This window comes from Gorilla gorilla, chromosome 2 (genome assembly GCF_029281585.2).
Source record: "Gorilla gorilla gorilla isolate KB3781 chromosome 2, NHGRI_mGorGor1-v2.1_pri, whole genome shotgun sequence".
Classification (NCBI taxonomy): Eukaryota; Metazoa; Chordata; class Mammalia; order Primates; family Hominidae; genus Gorilla; species Gorilla gorilla.
In genome coordinates this window covers 184686127-184702795 of record NC_086017.1, presented here as the reverse complement: position 1 = coordinate 184702795, position 16669 = coordinate 184686127, and the positions used below count along the sequence as shown (strand labels likewise).

Below are 16669 nucleotides of genomic sequence, written 5' to 3'. Positions count from 1 at the left end.
ACTTCCAGGCCAACAAAAAAAATCTTGGTTTACCTACCACCTCATACATAATTCTTTCTCAGTTTCCATTGCTTTCCTTCTCTTCTTCCAGACCTCATAATGTTGGAATGTTCCTATATATTAAACCTTGTTGTCTTGTTTCTTTTGTTATCTTCATTCACTTCCTTTTATTCTCTCTCAAGCTCATGACCTGAAATCTTTACCTTCTATATTAGAGTAACTGCCAAATTTATATCTCTACATAGACCTTTCTCTCTACCTTAATTCAAGATATTGGTTCAAGAAACTGGCTTTTTGATGTCTTTACTTGAATATCTAAGGGTCACCTCAAATTAAACATGTCCAAAACTAAACTTCTTTTTGTACTCTGCTTCTCCCCAAACCCTTCTTCCTTTCCATCTTAATTGATGGCAAATCTATTCTTCCAGGTATTCAGATCAAAAACATAGTAATCTTCTTTGACTTCTTCTTTTCTTTCACAGCCCACAGCAAATTGATCAAGGAATGTGATCTTTAAAATATATGAAGAATCTATCACTTCCGTGGTTACCACCCTGGTTTGAGCCTGGACCATGACCAAGTCTTACCTGGAGCCTCCTCTTACTCTCCCCATTTCTCCATGCTCTCCTACAACCTACTCTCAGTACATCCACCAGAGTGACTTTTTAAAAATATCAAGTCAGATTATTCTGAATCTCATTGTCTCTCTCTCTTTTCCCCCTTTCCAGATCTGCTATATTCCTAATTGTTCCTTAAATATCTTTCTCTAGATACTCACTTTATCTCCTTCAGATCTTTGCTCGAATGAGGTAGTCTTCATTTTATTTTTAACTATTTCCACTCTCCATACCAGCACTCTTGGTCTTTCATACTCTGTTTCAATTTCTCACCCTCTCACACGTTTTTAATTTAGTTTTTATTGTGTTCATCATTTACAAACTGTCTCTACCACTAGGTTGTAAGCTTTATACAAGCAGGAAAGGTTTTTGTCTTCTTTTATTTACTCTGTACCTAGAGCAATACTCAGCACAGAGTAAGTACTCAATAAATATTTGTCAAATGAATAAGTAAATGAGTGAGAAATGTATAAGCAAAAAGGAAGAACATTCTGGAATATAATCCCCTTTTAGAGTCTTAAAAACCTTGACAGTACTAGGAGTCATTGTTATACATATTAAATTAGGAAAAAATCAGTCCCTATGTTAAATAGACAACCAGACAAATCAAAAACCTGTGGAAAAGGCTCTTGAAAGAATTCAATATTATCTCAGGTAAAGACCATGAACCAGAGCATGTAAAAGTAAAACACTTTTGAAAATCACGACCAAAATGCTCAAAGAGTAAATGATTGTACCAGAGTCATATACAAAGATTTTAATCTTCTGCACAATACAAATTGGGGTAAATAGAAAAGCAAGTTAATGTCTCACAAGTGCAGGAATGAAAATTAGTTCTGTATCCATCTTAGAAGAGCTATGCAAATAATAGTAAAAGTGCTGGAGAAACACAAGACTACACAACTCTAGAGAATCCATGAGCCAGACAATGTGTTTGTGAATCCTCTCTGGGTCCTCTGTTTCTCCTTCTCATGTTTACTGCCTAATATTTGACCACTTTCTTGTTTGTTAGCGACCCTCACAGGAGAGCAACCTAAAGAAACAGAGGGAAACTTGAGCAAGTTAAAGCAACTCCTTGATAGCAGCCAGGAGGAATATGTGGGGATCTTAATCTGGACAGTAAGAAGCATGTGGTATTATTAGATTGGCGCAAAAGTAATTGAGGTTTAAAGTATTCACTAAATGATTACTGAATATATTTTTGGAAATTGGCTGCTAACATTAGCTTGATTCAATTCAATTAAGGTGAGCATTAAGTCTGTCTAAAATACGGTCAACTGATAGAATAAAAAGAACTCATGACATATTTGAATGTGTTAAAGAAAGAAGGAAAAAAGAGAGAGAGGAAGGATGGATAGATATAAGTCTCTGCCATGGAAATCATCACAGGAGGTAATGTAACATAACGGAAATCTATCTAATGTAAAAAAGAATTAAGGCCAAACTTGCCTCTACCACTAACTAGCAGTCAGTGGTAAGGTTGGAATACCTAACTTTTCAGAGTCTACCTTCTTACTTGTAAAATAGAGATAAAAAGTTTAAAATTAAAAAACAGACAGAGTAATATACTTTTCTCCTAATGTTGCTATGATGATTAAATGGATAAACTACGCAAAACACCTAATATATAAAACCAAGTGTCTGTTCTCCACAACCAAACTCCAGTTTCTATCATGTTATCTGCCTGTTTGTTCAAGTGTTGAAAATCATCTCATTTTAAGAATTCATTCTTCTTTTCCATTTTGTAAGGATAAAACTCTGAAGAAATATCTAGAGGGTAATTAACATGTGGCTAAAACTATCATGGGAAATATTAAAAAACAGATTAAAAAGTACAACTGGGACCCATTTTAAAATGAAGGCAGCCTATTGATAAAAATGAGCTTTTTTCTTTAATTGCAGGAAAATATTGTAAATGCTCTATTTAAAAATTATAGAACAACATCTCTTGGAGGAGGGATAAGATTTCTTTTCTTTTATACACAACAAAGTATAGAAAATACTTTGCTCTTTGTAAAGTTGTTTGATTATAAGTTCTATGGGAAGAGGACTGACTTGAATAGTATGTGGCTTGTAATTGGCAATTAGGAAATAGTTTTGCATGAATACAATATGCACAGATTATAGAGTACTTGGCTCAGGGATGGGAGTCCATCTGTCTCTGCAGGTGATCCATACACAATAAAAGAATAAATAATAACAAGACAGGATTTTAATGGCATCTAGATAAAAGGCAAAGCAGCCATTCTCACAGTTCCTGAACCATCATTCATAAAGTCCTGGCAAAGCAACTATTCTCACAGTTCCTAAACCATCATTTATACACTCCTGGCATTCTACTGAAAATCTCACAGTCCACATGCAGTATATATTAGTATATATATACACAGATATAAAGTGACTAATAATTTCTTGACTCCCAAAATATGGTATCTTGAAATAACCAAAATAGCCCCTTCATGGTAGAAAAATAATTTAAAAAAACAGGTAAAAGTTCGGAAAAATGATTTCTACTCCTCTAGTTAAAAGCTAAACTCTAAACTTTAGTTTTTGTTTATTTTAAAAATACTATTTATATAATAAAATTACATCAAAAATTTTTGTTATTTAGACTTTAGGATAATGTACAAAGAGCTAATAAATGAGCAGAATGTATTTAATAATAATAATTGGATATATTAAATTCCCAAGCCAAAATGATTTTTAGAATGCATAGTTAATAGTATGAATAAGCACAACAGACTTAAACTGTAAACCATACAGGCTCAAGTGGGCATTGATAGATGTTGTCCTCATTCTAATTATTACTTAGTTCAGAGTTTGTGAAGGTAAATAGCATTGCCTACACATCTCTTTGCCAACTCTCTTACTAAAGCAAATGGAACCAACAATACAAAGAACAATGAAAAAGCATTTTCTAATAAATCTTTTATCCTCTAAAGTTGTATGAGAAGAAAGGTCACTTTCTCACTCACTAGCTTACCTTTTGGTGCTCTTATCTTTTTCTTCATCATACATGTTTTTATTTATTATGCTCTATTTACGCATTCTTCAATAGCATCTTTATTTATGACTTTGTGAATCAACATCTTTGTAATAGGAGGCGAAAGTCACTTAGCTAATTACACATGCTTGATAAGCTGCATCATAATAACTACTGCAGTATTGTACATTAGTTAAAGGTATGTAAATTACTGCAGTTATTTTCATTTGCAGAAAAAAAGAGACTTTTTTTAGTCATTTAAAACACCCTTGTTGCCTCCATATCCATCTTCTTAAGTATAGTGTGCTTTTAACCCAATTCATAACATCAATAAAGAATGAAGGTTAAATCCCACTCTACCAGTATTACCCAAGAAATAACAGCAAAGACAAAGCAAACAAAAAAACCCTCAATTTAATGCAAATAATTCTGAACTGAGTTATGAATTTTGTTATTTATAAAGTGTCTTCCATATAAATGCAATCCTAGTAAAACAGAACAGTTTAGACATTCCCTGGCCCACAAGGATGCTATAATGAAATCTGACTTGGTCCAGCCAGGATATTAGAAGTGCATAGAGAGATAGAATGTGCAGCATTAGAATATTAATATGACTTCTGTATGAAGATTGGAAATTCTACAAAGTTATGAACAAGGTCAAAATAACACTTAGATGATTTACTGCCATAGAAAAGCATACTCTCCTATGAGTGATTTACTGAATGTTATATAAAAGTGGAGTGTGGACAAGCTACATTCAGATGCAAGCTTGCAGCTGTCAGTGTCTACATTTGCTCAATCTGGCTAGAGGATGATTTGAAGGTTGATTTAATTGTAGCTTCTGAATCATGCACTTCTCTATGTTTTAAATTGTTTAACGTAAATATAAAAATGTTAAAGTAATTTTAAGACTGTAAATATTTAGTATCAAATCTGCGAAATCTCATTCTCCTCTGGAAAAGTGACTGAAAATGAAAAGACTAAGAAAAAAACACTATTACCTTAATAATAATAATTGCTCAATAATTATGGAAAATTTATCCTTAGGATGAGAAAGTCCATAGAGTGTTCAGATGGAATGCTGAGAATAAACAAAACAACTAGATTTGTGATTGAGTGATCAAATTCTAAGAGGAACACAAATATATATCTGTAGAAAAGAGTTCAGAGATCAAAGTTACCAGTTCCTAAGACAGCATTGTTTTGGTTCCTTGCAGGTATCATAATAGCCTAAGTACATATTCCACTAAACACAAACTCAAAGCCAAGATTCAACTCTTGCCGATGCTACCAGCACCAGAACACAAGGCACAACCAATGAGCTTTGCCAACGTAATCTACTCAGCTAGAGCTCTCCTTAAACACCTTTATATTCCTTGACAGCCTTCATCAGATTCCAAACATCACCTAACCATTTACTTCCCAGCATCAGCAAATCATCCTTAGGGAGAGTATCTTGTTCTTCCTCTGCAAGCTTTTTCCCCCATTTTTAATTTCCACTTTTATACATACCTCCTTTTCTACATATTTTCTTGCCGGGCTTTCTGGCACATTCCTTGGATATTCTTTTTACTGAAAAATGAATAGAAGACTAGAAAATAACATGGCGCTCCATCACAGACCGCCGGAACATGCAACACCACTATCTAACTCAATACGCTCCTGCATTTACTGAGTGCGAAAGATCCCCAATTCGTTGAGCCTGCACATGCAATGAGGAAATGTTGATGCATCTTCTCAGAAGTCATTTGGTAGGAAATGGAAATTAGAAACCCATTTCTACCTAAATATACGTGCTGTGGAGGAAAGAAAATGAGTAAGCACAGGAAAAAAATAAGTACAGATACACTGACACACATAAACAAAAAGAGCACCATGCACGCATGTAAAATATGTCTACATGCCAACAGGAAAAGCCATGCATACTACCAGTACACATGAATTAATATTGTTAGAACTTAGAATAGAAAAAATATATAAATACATCTCCCTGTTTTTCCTGCAATAAACTCACCATCCTCAGTTGGGACATATATATTTAAATATAGGCAGTCTTCGCTCTGGTCTTGCACATATGATGAAACCACATCCAAGTTATTAGTAAACCACACAGGAAGCATGACTTCTGGCAATCTGCCATCAATGATATTCTGGGGACACACAGGAGCAAATTGAGTGGCATTTCTGATATCTGACCAGGGAGACGGTGGTTCTGGAGGCTGAAAACGACGTTCCCCTGTTGGTGGGGCTGCATATGGAACCCCAAGAAATTGAATAACAGGCCCCAAAATTTCATTATTGAGTTCCTTCTTAATCCCTCTTATCTTTCCAAAGTTGGTAGTCACCAGTGGGTCCACATCATCCAATTTTTGTGATAGCACATGGCCAGCCTGAAGCAAACATCCCAACATACAGAGAGTCAATGGGGCACCCAATCCCCGGTGTACCAAGCATGCCATCACTGCTCTCCAAACATAATTTGGCCACATGCATCTGGGCAGTGCCATGGTCCCACATTAGTTGTCTAGTTGTCTGGTTACAGTGAGGCAAATGTATTTATATCCACTTGAGAAAGACTGTATAATGGTAGAATATACCTCCGATTTCTTACAGGGGAGCTTGTCGAGAAAAGCTCTGAAAGATCTTCAGACAGCAGATATCTCCCATTGATTTCACATGTATTGGAGCAGCATCTTCAATCATCACTATTTATCAGACCATATCCTACTGAACATTCTGTTTTCCATATTAGCAGTGTGGCAAGAGTGGGCATTGACTGCAGATTTCTCTCTTATAAATCAAATCCAGTTAGCTGCAGGTCTGTATCCTAGAAAAAATGAAAATAAATCATGAGCTGGAACAAGCTAACATAGACAGTGTGATAACTAGATGTTTTACAATCTACAGAAATACATTAATAATGACTAGCATCAGGTAAGTTAAATGTTACCATAGGAAAATCATTGATTGAAGTGAGATGACAAGTAAACTAACTGATTATAAGACTATTGAGAAATGCATCTGCTGACTTTATATACATTTACACGGAAGCAGGTTTTATTAAAATACACAGTTTTAGAAACATGTCACAGTAAAGTATTTAAAAATACTGAATGTTAGGTGTGAAATTTATACTTTATTAATAGTCTTCAATCACTTCAAGCAATAGAAGATTAATTTGTTTCAGTTTTAAAACCCAATAGCAGAAAATATTTTAAGAAACTGGCAGTAAACTAGCAGAACAGATACAAACTCTGTAAGAACGATTGTATGCACTGGAAAACAAACAAAAAGGTGGTTCCCAATCCCATGCTTATCAAAAAAAGCAAGATAATATGAGGACAAGAAAATTCATATGAGTTCAGCTATGATTATTCAGATGAAACTACCTCACTTCCTTGCTGTATCTCAAATGTTTTCATAAAATTTTGCTTATAGGTTTCCTATTTGAAATTAAGATTCAAGAATTTAAAAGAGAAAATGGCATTAGATACAATTTGTAAAAGAGATAGAAGTTTACATCTTTTTTTGCAGACAAGTTATTTTACCATCTTGCTATATATTATAGATATCAATAAATTTGCAATGCAAAAATTAATTTATGAGTCAAAGTCAATATATTTTAAATTACAGTTTTTTTCTCACTGTCTGTTAGAGATCAAAGGAAGATTACAAAAAGAGAGTGTTGTGATTAAAAAAATAATCATACCTAATCACGGCATCTTGCATATTAACACTAATCAAACATCTATCACTGTTTACACAGTTGAACTTAAACTGCATCAGACTAAAATATAACATTCAGTGCAACGTAATCCACAGAGTAATGTGATGTTAACTGTCAAATAACACACAGCTCAAAAAAATGTGTCTTTTCTTGTTCAAGCAACCTTTTGAAGTGCTTACTTTGAAAATAAAGTGTTGATTTGTATTAGAGATGGTTCTATCCTGTATATTACGGGAAGATTCCTAAAGAAGTGTTGGTCTGGCAGTGAGACTGCCCTGACTTTGTGTTACTTAAAAGGAGATTGTAAAAACTATATAGGGCAGCAGGAGATTTGGTTCTGGCCTAGTGTGTCTTTAGCTCTGAACAATCCATCACAGAAGGCTATAAGGAGATAAATGTCTTTCCTTGAAAATACTTTAGTCTGTGTTAATTCACATACCTTTGCTGTGAAAGCACATTAATATACAAAAGACAGGCTTAGACCAATCCAATTCCTGTTCCAGAACTCTAGCATTTATCGAAGATTCAGCTACACAAACCCATTTCTGTAAAGTGTATATAATGCTTACTCTTGTGCAGCATCATAGTGGGCCACAGCATGAATGAGTCTTTGCAAGTTCCTTTTGGTGTTAAAAATGCACTGTTTTGACACCTAACTCAGAGAACCTGTGGTGAGGTCTTACAAGTCCATCATCATGTTTTATTCAACCTAATTTTCAAGTACTCTACAGCAATTTCCAAAAGTTTTTCTTCACACAACTGATATCAAATACTTGTTTTGTTATTAACAAAATAACACTCCTTTTGTTGTACTTAGAAATCCCTGTGTTAAGGATAAAGAAGCTCCTGTTTCCCACTGATGTGCTACTTTAACGCAAATTGCACAGGATTGGAATTCTGCATGCCATGATGGATTTTCAAATTTGAATGATGTTTAGCTCCTGAGGTTACAAAAATATCCCATTTTACATGTTGTACGTTTGGAGAACTATGGTATTGACCCCCCAAAATTTCCAGAAGTTGCTACTATAATAATAGCAGTCATCCAAACCAAATGTAAAAATGTGGCTTATTTAAAGTACTAAAATTAAAAAAATATATGCCTAAGCAGAAAGTCTCAAATTTGTTGACAATTTTCCCCCTATTTATTGATGCTTCCTTAGTATATTAAAAATTCCTCAGTTTTCATGCATTTATGTCTCATTTACAACCCTATGAAGTGGATTCAACAGTTATCCCCTTCTTACTCATGAGGAACTCAGACTTGAAGAGGTTAATTTTTACCTCGGCCAGGGCCTCTTAGCTAATTAGTAGCAGATCCAGGAGCCCGTTGCTATCTGATTTAAAGGCCATCCTTATGATCACCGCACATAATACAGTCCCTCAATTCACAATGATCACTTTTTAAGAAATTGATCCTAGTGTATTTAAAATTGAACTGTAAAAATATTTTATGTTTCTTCAGAAGACGAAGTCTCAGTAAATATTCTGACAATTTCATAGGACACAGAAATTAAAAAATGGTCTACCCTCTTCTTATTGGAAGTTAATATTTTATTTTGCTATATATTTTTATACATATTTTACCAGTTTTACTCTATTGAATGTAGTGATAGGTTTCTCTTACATCATTACACAAAATCATGTTAAAACAATGATTTGTGTAATAATTTGGTTACTTATTAGTAACCAAAAAAACCCCAAACTATGACAACCTAAATGTCCATCAATAGATATCGATAAATTATGATGTATTCAGAAATTCAAATTGTATACATTAGTGAAAATAAAGGACCTAAACCCAAAATATCAACATACATAAATCTCAAAATTTTTGGCAAAACAAGTCACAGAAAATTAGGTACAGCAAATACTATTTAAAGCTTAAAGTATGTAAAAGAATATTATATATTATTCTCAAATACATAAATACATAGTAACAGGATAGCTGTCATCTCTGAGTAAAAAGGAAAGAGAATAAGGCTCATTCTAGCAACTAATTAATTAATTGGGCAAATTACTTAATTGACACCTAAGACAGATAACCTGTGGTAAGGCCCTAAAAGGCCAGCAGCAAACTACAGCAAGTTTGACAAAACTTTAGTATTTGAATTCTCTGTATTCTTTTGTATGTTTGAAATATTTCAGAATGTATTAAAATAAGAAGGCCAGAAAATCTTACTCAGTAGACCAAATCAGATATTACCCACAGATTAGCCTATCAATCCACACATAGGACTAGCTTCATCTGACTTCGAAGTTAACGGGGATACTAGCTCATAAATTTCCCCATTATTCCTCTTTTTGACTTAAAGCATGTATAGTCCCACTAACAGAATACAATAAAAATAAATAATAATTAAAAGCGCATCATAAATGGTAATACATTTTCTCCCTTACATTAATTCATCAAAAGCTGGTCCCTCAACTAGTTTGTTTCTGAGAAACTCAGAAAAAGGAGTAGGGAGAACGTTAGATAACTACAGTGGGTGGCCACATTCATCCAATCTTTCATTCACTCAACAAACATTAGATATTTACAATGTGCAAGCTATTGCACTGAATGTTAAGGAGAATTGAAAGACATGAACAATCTACTCATTACTCCCAAGTAGCTTATGACATTGTAAAGGAATAAGTAATCTAAAAAAAATTACTCCAATGCAAGATGAAATGTGACATGTGTTCAATAAATACATGATGAATGTGGGAGCAGGGCCTAGCAGGAAATATCTGACTTCTAACTTTACGTACCGTTTACATATCTTTTTCTAAAAAAAAAAAAAAAAAAAAAGTTTTTATTTCTACCTTGCTTTGTTTTCTTGTTTGCATTTATTTGTTTTCTTGTTGAACTCAACTCCTCCCTGCTAAATTTCTTACCTGGGGAAAGACTTTGCATGTGTGTTTTAAAAAATATCTTTATGTCCCTCATAAAATGTATATGAAAATTTGTTATATAGTGCAAGCATGGTTAAATCTCAGCTGGTCTGGATTGGACAGCATGGTTACCATTAGAGCTCCCTGGCTTCATGGTGACTCTTAACCAATGCTATACAATATACAGTGGATCCTTGTTATTCATGGTAGTTATGTTCTATAAAGTCATGATGAACACTAAATTAGGGAACACAGACCTTTTGTTTTTAAAGACATACACATGTATGTGTGTGTGTATGTGTGTGTACACACACGTACATAGATATACCCACATACATAGATATACAAATCTCACATAGATTATAGGTTATAATCCTTAATGCTTGCAACTAGTAGATTCTGTTTTATTTTATGAAAGAAAAACTGAGGTTCTAAAGCATTAAGTGCCTGAGGCCACCTCACTAACAGGTGCTAGAGTTGGGATTAAAATGCCCCCCAATTGATCCCAAAGATGAAGCATCTTGCACTGCACTGCACGGCCTATACTATCTCCAATCTGTGTTCATAAAGTTGAAACAAGAAGGCAGAGCAATGCCTTGTTTGACTTCAGCTGGCAAGATGCTCATACGGTGACAAAGTTTTGCTGCTTTGCTCATGTCTGTGGAATGACGGTAAACATGCTGTAAGTGTTGATTTTAGGATTACAAATACATTTTAGTGAATAGACAAGTTTGCAAATACAGAAACCAGGAATAATGAAGATCAACTGTACTAACTAGACAAATAATGTTTTGCACTTACAGGTCTGTGGGTTGTTTGAAGTCAGGCCACCCGAGCTTATTAACTATATATGGTAATAATAAATGGATATAAAAATGGACTTAGTAATACTAATTTAACAAATAAGTCAATTTAATAATATCTGGTTTCAGCAGAGTGTGGTGAAACTTGATGACCAAGGCTAGCCATATACTTGGAATATATCTATGTGATCAGTTCACTGTAAGAGAACCCGACTACTGACAGATACTGAGTTTCTGTAGCAAAATGTTTCATATACACTAGTGGTGGTTAAAGACCTAGAGACAAAAGGATACTCTTCGTGACCCAGGAGTGGGAGAACAAAGAAGCCAGAGTCTGAGATTTTTAAATTCAGTTTAATGCATATCCTTCTTCTGCTGTTGCCATACTGTATTATTTGCCTGTAATAAAGCTGTCCAATGAATACAAACTGTTTGACGCCTTTCAGCAAATGAATACTTAAAGTAACTAATGTGTAATTAACTCACATAGTAAGTACTTAAAATGGGATGAATAAACAAATGAACACAATTTTACAAAATGATATTAGGCTTCAAAAGAAGGAACAAGTCTACCTCCAGCTAGTAAATTAGAAACGAGTTCACGAATCCAGGGAAATTTAAGATGGGCTTACAAGAATTATGATCTGGACAAACACTGTTGGTCACAGAAGGGATCCCACAGCAGAAAGAACGTTCAGTAGATACTGTGCTGCTCACCCTTCCTGAGGGCAGCTCACATTTTAATGACTGATTCCTGCCAGTATTCAAAGGCCTGGCCTCCTTTTCTCAATACAGAATAATCAGAGGAGCCCCAAAGCTCCCCATGAAAATGGGCAGAGGGAGGAGTTGGTTGAGATTCTCCTACTCCCTTACAGGAATTGTTCCCAATGGCACATCCCAGGAAACTTCTTGCAGACAAACCTTCATCTCAAAGTCTTATTTTTTCCTTTGGAAGCCTGACTTATGACAGAAAGAAAACTAAAAGGCTTTTTTGAGGAACGCACAGACTAGTTTGCCCAGAAGACAGAGTAAATGAGGATGAGCATTGGATAAGATTGAAATGGCAGGCTAGAACCAAATCAAGCAAGCCCTTCATTAAGAGGCTAAAGAGTTTGGATTTTATTCTCTAGATGATGAAAAGCCATTACACATTCCTAGCAGAAGGAAAGTATTATCAAATTCATTCACAAGAAAATTAAACTGGTGGTATTTTGGGGCAGAGATCTCTAAAGCAGCGTGTTCATACCCCACCACAAGATGATTAGATAAGGGAACTAAATGGTTGAACTTCTATTTGCCATTTTTTTATGTAAAACAAAAAGAGAAAGCAATTAAAGTTTGCTAATATGAATATATGACGTAACAGCAGTGTCATCACAAGGCTATTGATGCATATAGCACTTACAGTGTTCTTGGGAAGGTAGATTGGTCTGTAGTGCAGTTGGTTAACCACCAATAGCACTTGGTTTTTATTAATTGTTCATTTTCAATGTGCAGTGATGCATTAGAGTTTACATCATTGGATAAATAAATTTACACATTTGTATCAAGTTGTAATTAAAGTAACCCTTAAAAAACAAACTACTGGATTAACTTTTTATCAAATATCCGCAAAAGGGAGTACTAGAAATACAATAATAAATAAAGAACTGTAAAAAGGCAAAATGAAATTTCTACTTTTAGGACAAGCTCTTCTTCAGCTATATCACAAGATTAAAAATAATGGCCATCTAATCAGATATAATAACAAATCAGAAAAAATGTTTGAAAACCTCAAGAAGATAACTTGAAGTCTGAATTAATGCCCATTTTATTAGCTGTGAACTGTGCCCTAAAAATCTCTGTGCCTTGAGATATTAGTGAATAATGCAATGAAGTCATCAGTATTTATAAGACATTTTAAAATATTGTTAATTTTATCTTTCTCATTTTCTTAGTGTCTATTTTTGTGTGTGTTTTGCAATCTGGTGATAGAAATATTTATTAAATATATATGTATATTCCTACATAAATTTTTGATAACCAAACCACATTTTTTACTAAAAAGTAACATATATGTATATATGTATACACTTTTCACCTTTTAGCAAAAATATGGTTTGGTTATCAAACGTACAGACTAGATACAAAGGTGTGGGAATCATTACCTTTGTGAATGAATTGGTGTAAAAGAAACCAGAGAGAATCTTAATTCCATGTTCAGTTTGAAATATCAGCTGGATTCATACACAATTATGTGAAAATGGCAACAAAAACAGCTACTATTGTAGGTCACCCTCTACTTGCCAATCGCTGTCCAAAACACTTTACATAGTTCATGTCACTTAGTCTTCACAACAGATTTATAAGACAAGCCCTCTTATTTGAGGTGAGAAAAATGTGGGTGAAAGTGGTCAGATAACTCTCTGAAGGCCACAATGCCAGGAAAAGGCAGATCCAAGAAACAAACCCAAGACTGCCTAACTCCAAAGAACATATCCTGAACCTTTGTGACATGGGAGTTTGTGCTCTGCACCTCAGTGAGACCAATTCAATAAAGTCCTATGCTCAGGTTGAGGAACTGAGGAGAGTGAAACACACAGAATATCAACAGAAGGAAAATAAAAAGGCTGCTCATCCGCTTGCCAGGGTTAGTTAATAGTCATAATTTGCAGCAGCTCCAAAGAGTGTGGTATTGAAACTTTTTTCCAGCAACATTCAATAGCCTGGGGCAGAGAATAAATGATAGAAGTCAGGGTTGGGGATAAGGAAGTAAAGAATGGTAGAACAGCAAAGAGCAAAGGTTACAAGAAATGGTAATCCTAATGTTGAACAGATCAACTAAATCTAAATATAGACTTAAGCAGTACCAGAAGGACACAAAGGGGAAAAATATAAGACAATTAAAACCAAGGCCAAAAAGGGTTTACTCTGAGATGAGAATATCAAAGTTGAAGGTCTTGATCATGAAGAAGTTCCAAGGGATGCTAGGACCCATGTCATGGCCATATTAACATAAGGCTATTGAGAACTAAAGTGGTGACAAGTTTATTCTGCCATGAGCATCATTTAAGAATAACTGGATTAATGACAAGCACCAAATGAGTAAGTACTGGGGCTAAACATTGAGCTAACTGCATCATCTCCTTTATTGTCTCTAAGTACCATGAGATAGAGATCATTATCATCTTCTTGTAACAGATAATTAAATTGAAGTCAGAAACACAAAGCCACAGTAACATCCTTCAATAAAACAAGAGCACATTTTATGGATGCAGTAAGCTTCAAGAAATAGAAAGAGATAAGGCAGAAGAATTAACACTCTCTAAAGACAAACGCTGCCTCCTTCTTAATTTTGCCCAGAACCTCCTCCTGGGAGAAATCGTGGGCAGCCCCCAAAAGTTTTCCAGAGTTGCATGATATTCCCCATTTCTCTGCAGAGTATATAAACGGTTCTATTTGTTCTCTTTCCCCTTGGGCTACTTCCACACTAAATGTACCTCTCCAATAACATTAAAAAAAAAAGAGAGAGAAAATAGAATGTTAATGAGAAAAGGCCAACTAAAACTTAACATTAATTGGAGAAAAAAATTTACCAACAAAATATTTTTTTAAATAACAAGGAGTAAAACCTGAGTACATGGTAGACGTTATACCTGGTAGCAAACTAATTTTGTGAATAAACAATACTACTGGAAGGTAACACACATGATATGGTTTGGCTCTGTGTACCCACCCAAATCTCATCTTGAATTGAACTCCCATAATTCCCACGTGTTGTGGCACAGACCCAGTGGGAGATAATTTGAATCATGGGGGTGGTTTCCCACATACTGTTCTCATGGTAGTGAATAAGTCTTATGAGATCTGATTGTCTTATCAGGTGTTTCTGCTTTTGCATCTTCCTCATTTTCTCTTGCCACCACCAAGTAAGAAGTGCCTTTTGCCTCCTGCAATAATTCTGAGGCCTCCCCAGCAGTGTGGAACTGTAAGTCCAGTTAAACCCCTTTTTCTTCCCAGTCTCAGATATGTCTTTATCAGCAACATGAAAATGAACTAACACAGTAAAATGGTACCAGCAGAGTGGGGGCACTGCTGAAAAGATACCCAAAAATGTGGAAGCAACTTTGGAACTGGGTAACAGGCAGAGGTTGAAACAGTTTGGAGGGCTCAGAAGAAGACCGAAAAATGTAGGAAAGTTTGGAACTTCCTAGAGACTTGTTAAATGATTTTGACAAAAATACTGATAATGATATGGACAATAAAATCTTGGCTGAGGTGGTCTCAGATGAAGATGAGAAACTTGTTGGGAACTGGAGAAAAGGTGACTCTTGTTATGTTTTAGCAAAGACTCTGGTGGCACTTTGCTTCTGCCCTGGAGACGTGTGGAACTTTGAACTTGAGAGAGATGATTTAGGGTATCTGATGGAAGAAATTTCTAAGCAGCAAAGCATTCAAGAGGTGACTTGGGAGCTGTTAAAGGCATTCCGTTTTTCAAGGGAAGCAGAGCATAAAAGTTCAGAAAATTTGCAGTCTGACAATGCCATAGAAAAGAAAAACCCATTTTCTAAGGAGAAATTCAAGCCAGCTGCAGAAATTTGCATAAGTAAAGAGGAGCCAAATATTCCCCAGGACAATGGTTAAAATGCCTCCAGGACATGTCTAAGGTCTTCACAGCAGCCCCTCCCATCACAGGCTTGGAGGCCTAGGAGGAAAATATGATTTTGTGGGCCAGGCTCAGGGTCCCTGTGCTGTGTGCAATCTACAGACTTGGTTCTCTGTGTCCCAGCTGCTCCAGCCGTGACTAAAAGGGGCCAAGGTACAGCTCAGCCCATGGCTTCAGAGGGTGCAAGCCCCAAGCCTTGGCAGCTTTCATGTGGTGTTCAGCCTGTGGGTGCACAGAAGTGAAGATTTGAGGTTTGGGAACCTCCACCTAGATTTCAGAAGATGTATGGATATGCCTAGATGCCCAGGCTGAAGTCTGCTGCAGCAGCGGGGCGCTCATGGAGAACCTCTGCTAGGGCAGTGTGGAAGGAAAATGTGGGATCAGAGCCCCAACACAGAGTCCCTACTGGGGAAACACCTAGTGGATCTGTGAGAAGAGGGCCACCTTCCTCCAGATCCCAGAATGGTAGATCCACCCACAGCTTGCACCATTCACCTGAAAAAGCCACAGACACTTAATGCCAGTCCATGAAAGCAGCTGGGAGGGAGGTTGGACCCTGCAAAGCCACAGGGGTAGAGCTGCCCAAGACCATGGGAACCCACACCTTGCATCAGTGTGACCTGGATGTGAGACCTGGAGTCAAAGGACATTATTTTGGAGCTTTAAGATTTGACTGCACTGCTGGATTTTGGACTTGCATGGGGCCTGTAGCCCCTCTGTTTTGGCCAATTTCTCCCATTTGGAATGGCTGTATCTACCCACTACCTGTTCCCTCTTTGAATCTAGGAAGTAACTGGCTTGCTTTTGATTTTACAGACTTAGCTGGAAGGGGCTTGCCTTTCCTCAGATGAGACTTTGGACTATGGACTTTTGGGTTAATTATGGAATGAGTTAAGACTTTTGGGGACTGTTGGGAAGGCATGATTGGTTTTGAAATGTGAGGACATGAGATTTGGAGGGGCCAGGGGCAGAATGACATGGTATGGCTCTATGTCCCCACCCAACTCTCATCCTGAA

The 16669-nt window shown here is 35.9% G+C and overlaps 1 protein-coding gene across 22 annotated transcripts in view; it reads right to left on the bottom strand.

Annotated features, from left to right (window-relative positions):
* NLGN1 (neuroligin 1) overlaps window positions 1–16669 on the bottom strand; it is an 887779-nt gene that overhangs the window by 670510 nt on the left and 200600 nt on the right. For 20 of the 22 annotated variants that reach the window (XM_055383656.2, XM_063704374.1, XM_055383659.2 and 17 more), the window contains one exon: window positions 5615–6427. In XM_055383656.2, the coding sequence (XP_055239631.1) occupies window positions 5615–6107 (493 nt within the window). In that variant the 5' untranslated portion in view covers window positions 6108–6427. Of the gene's footprint in view, window positions 1–5112; window positions 5173–5614; window positions 6428–16669 lie in introns of all 22 variants that reach the window. The other 2 variants (XM_063704367.1, XM_063704371.1) reach the window with 1 other exon arrangement.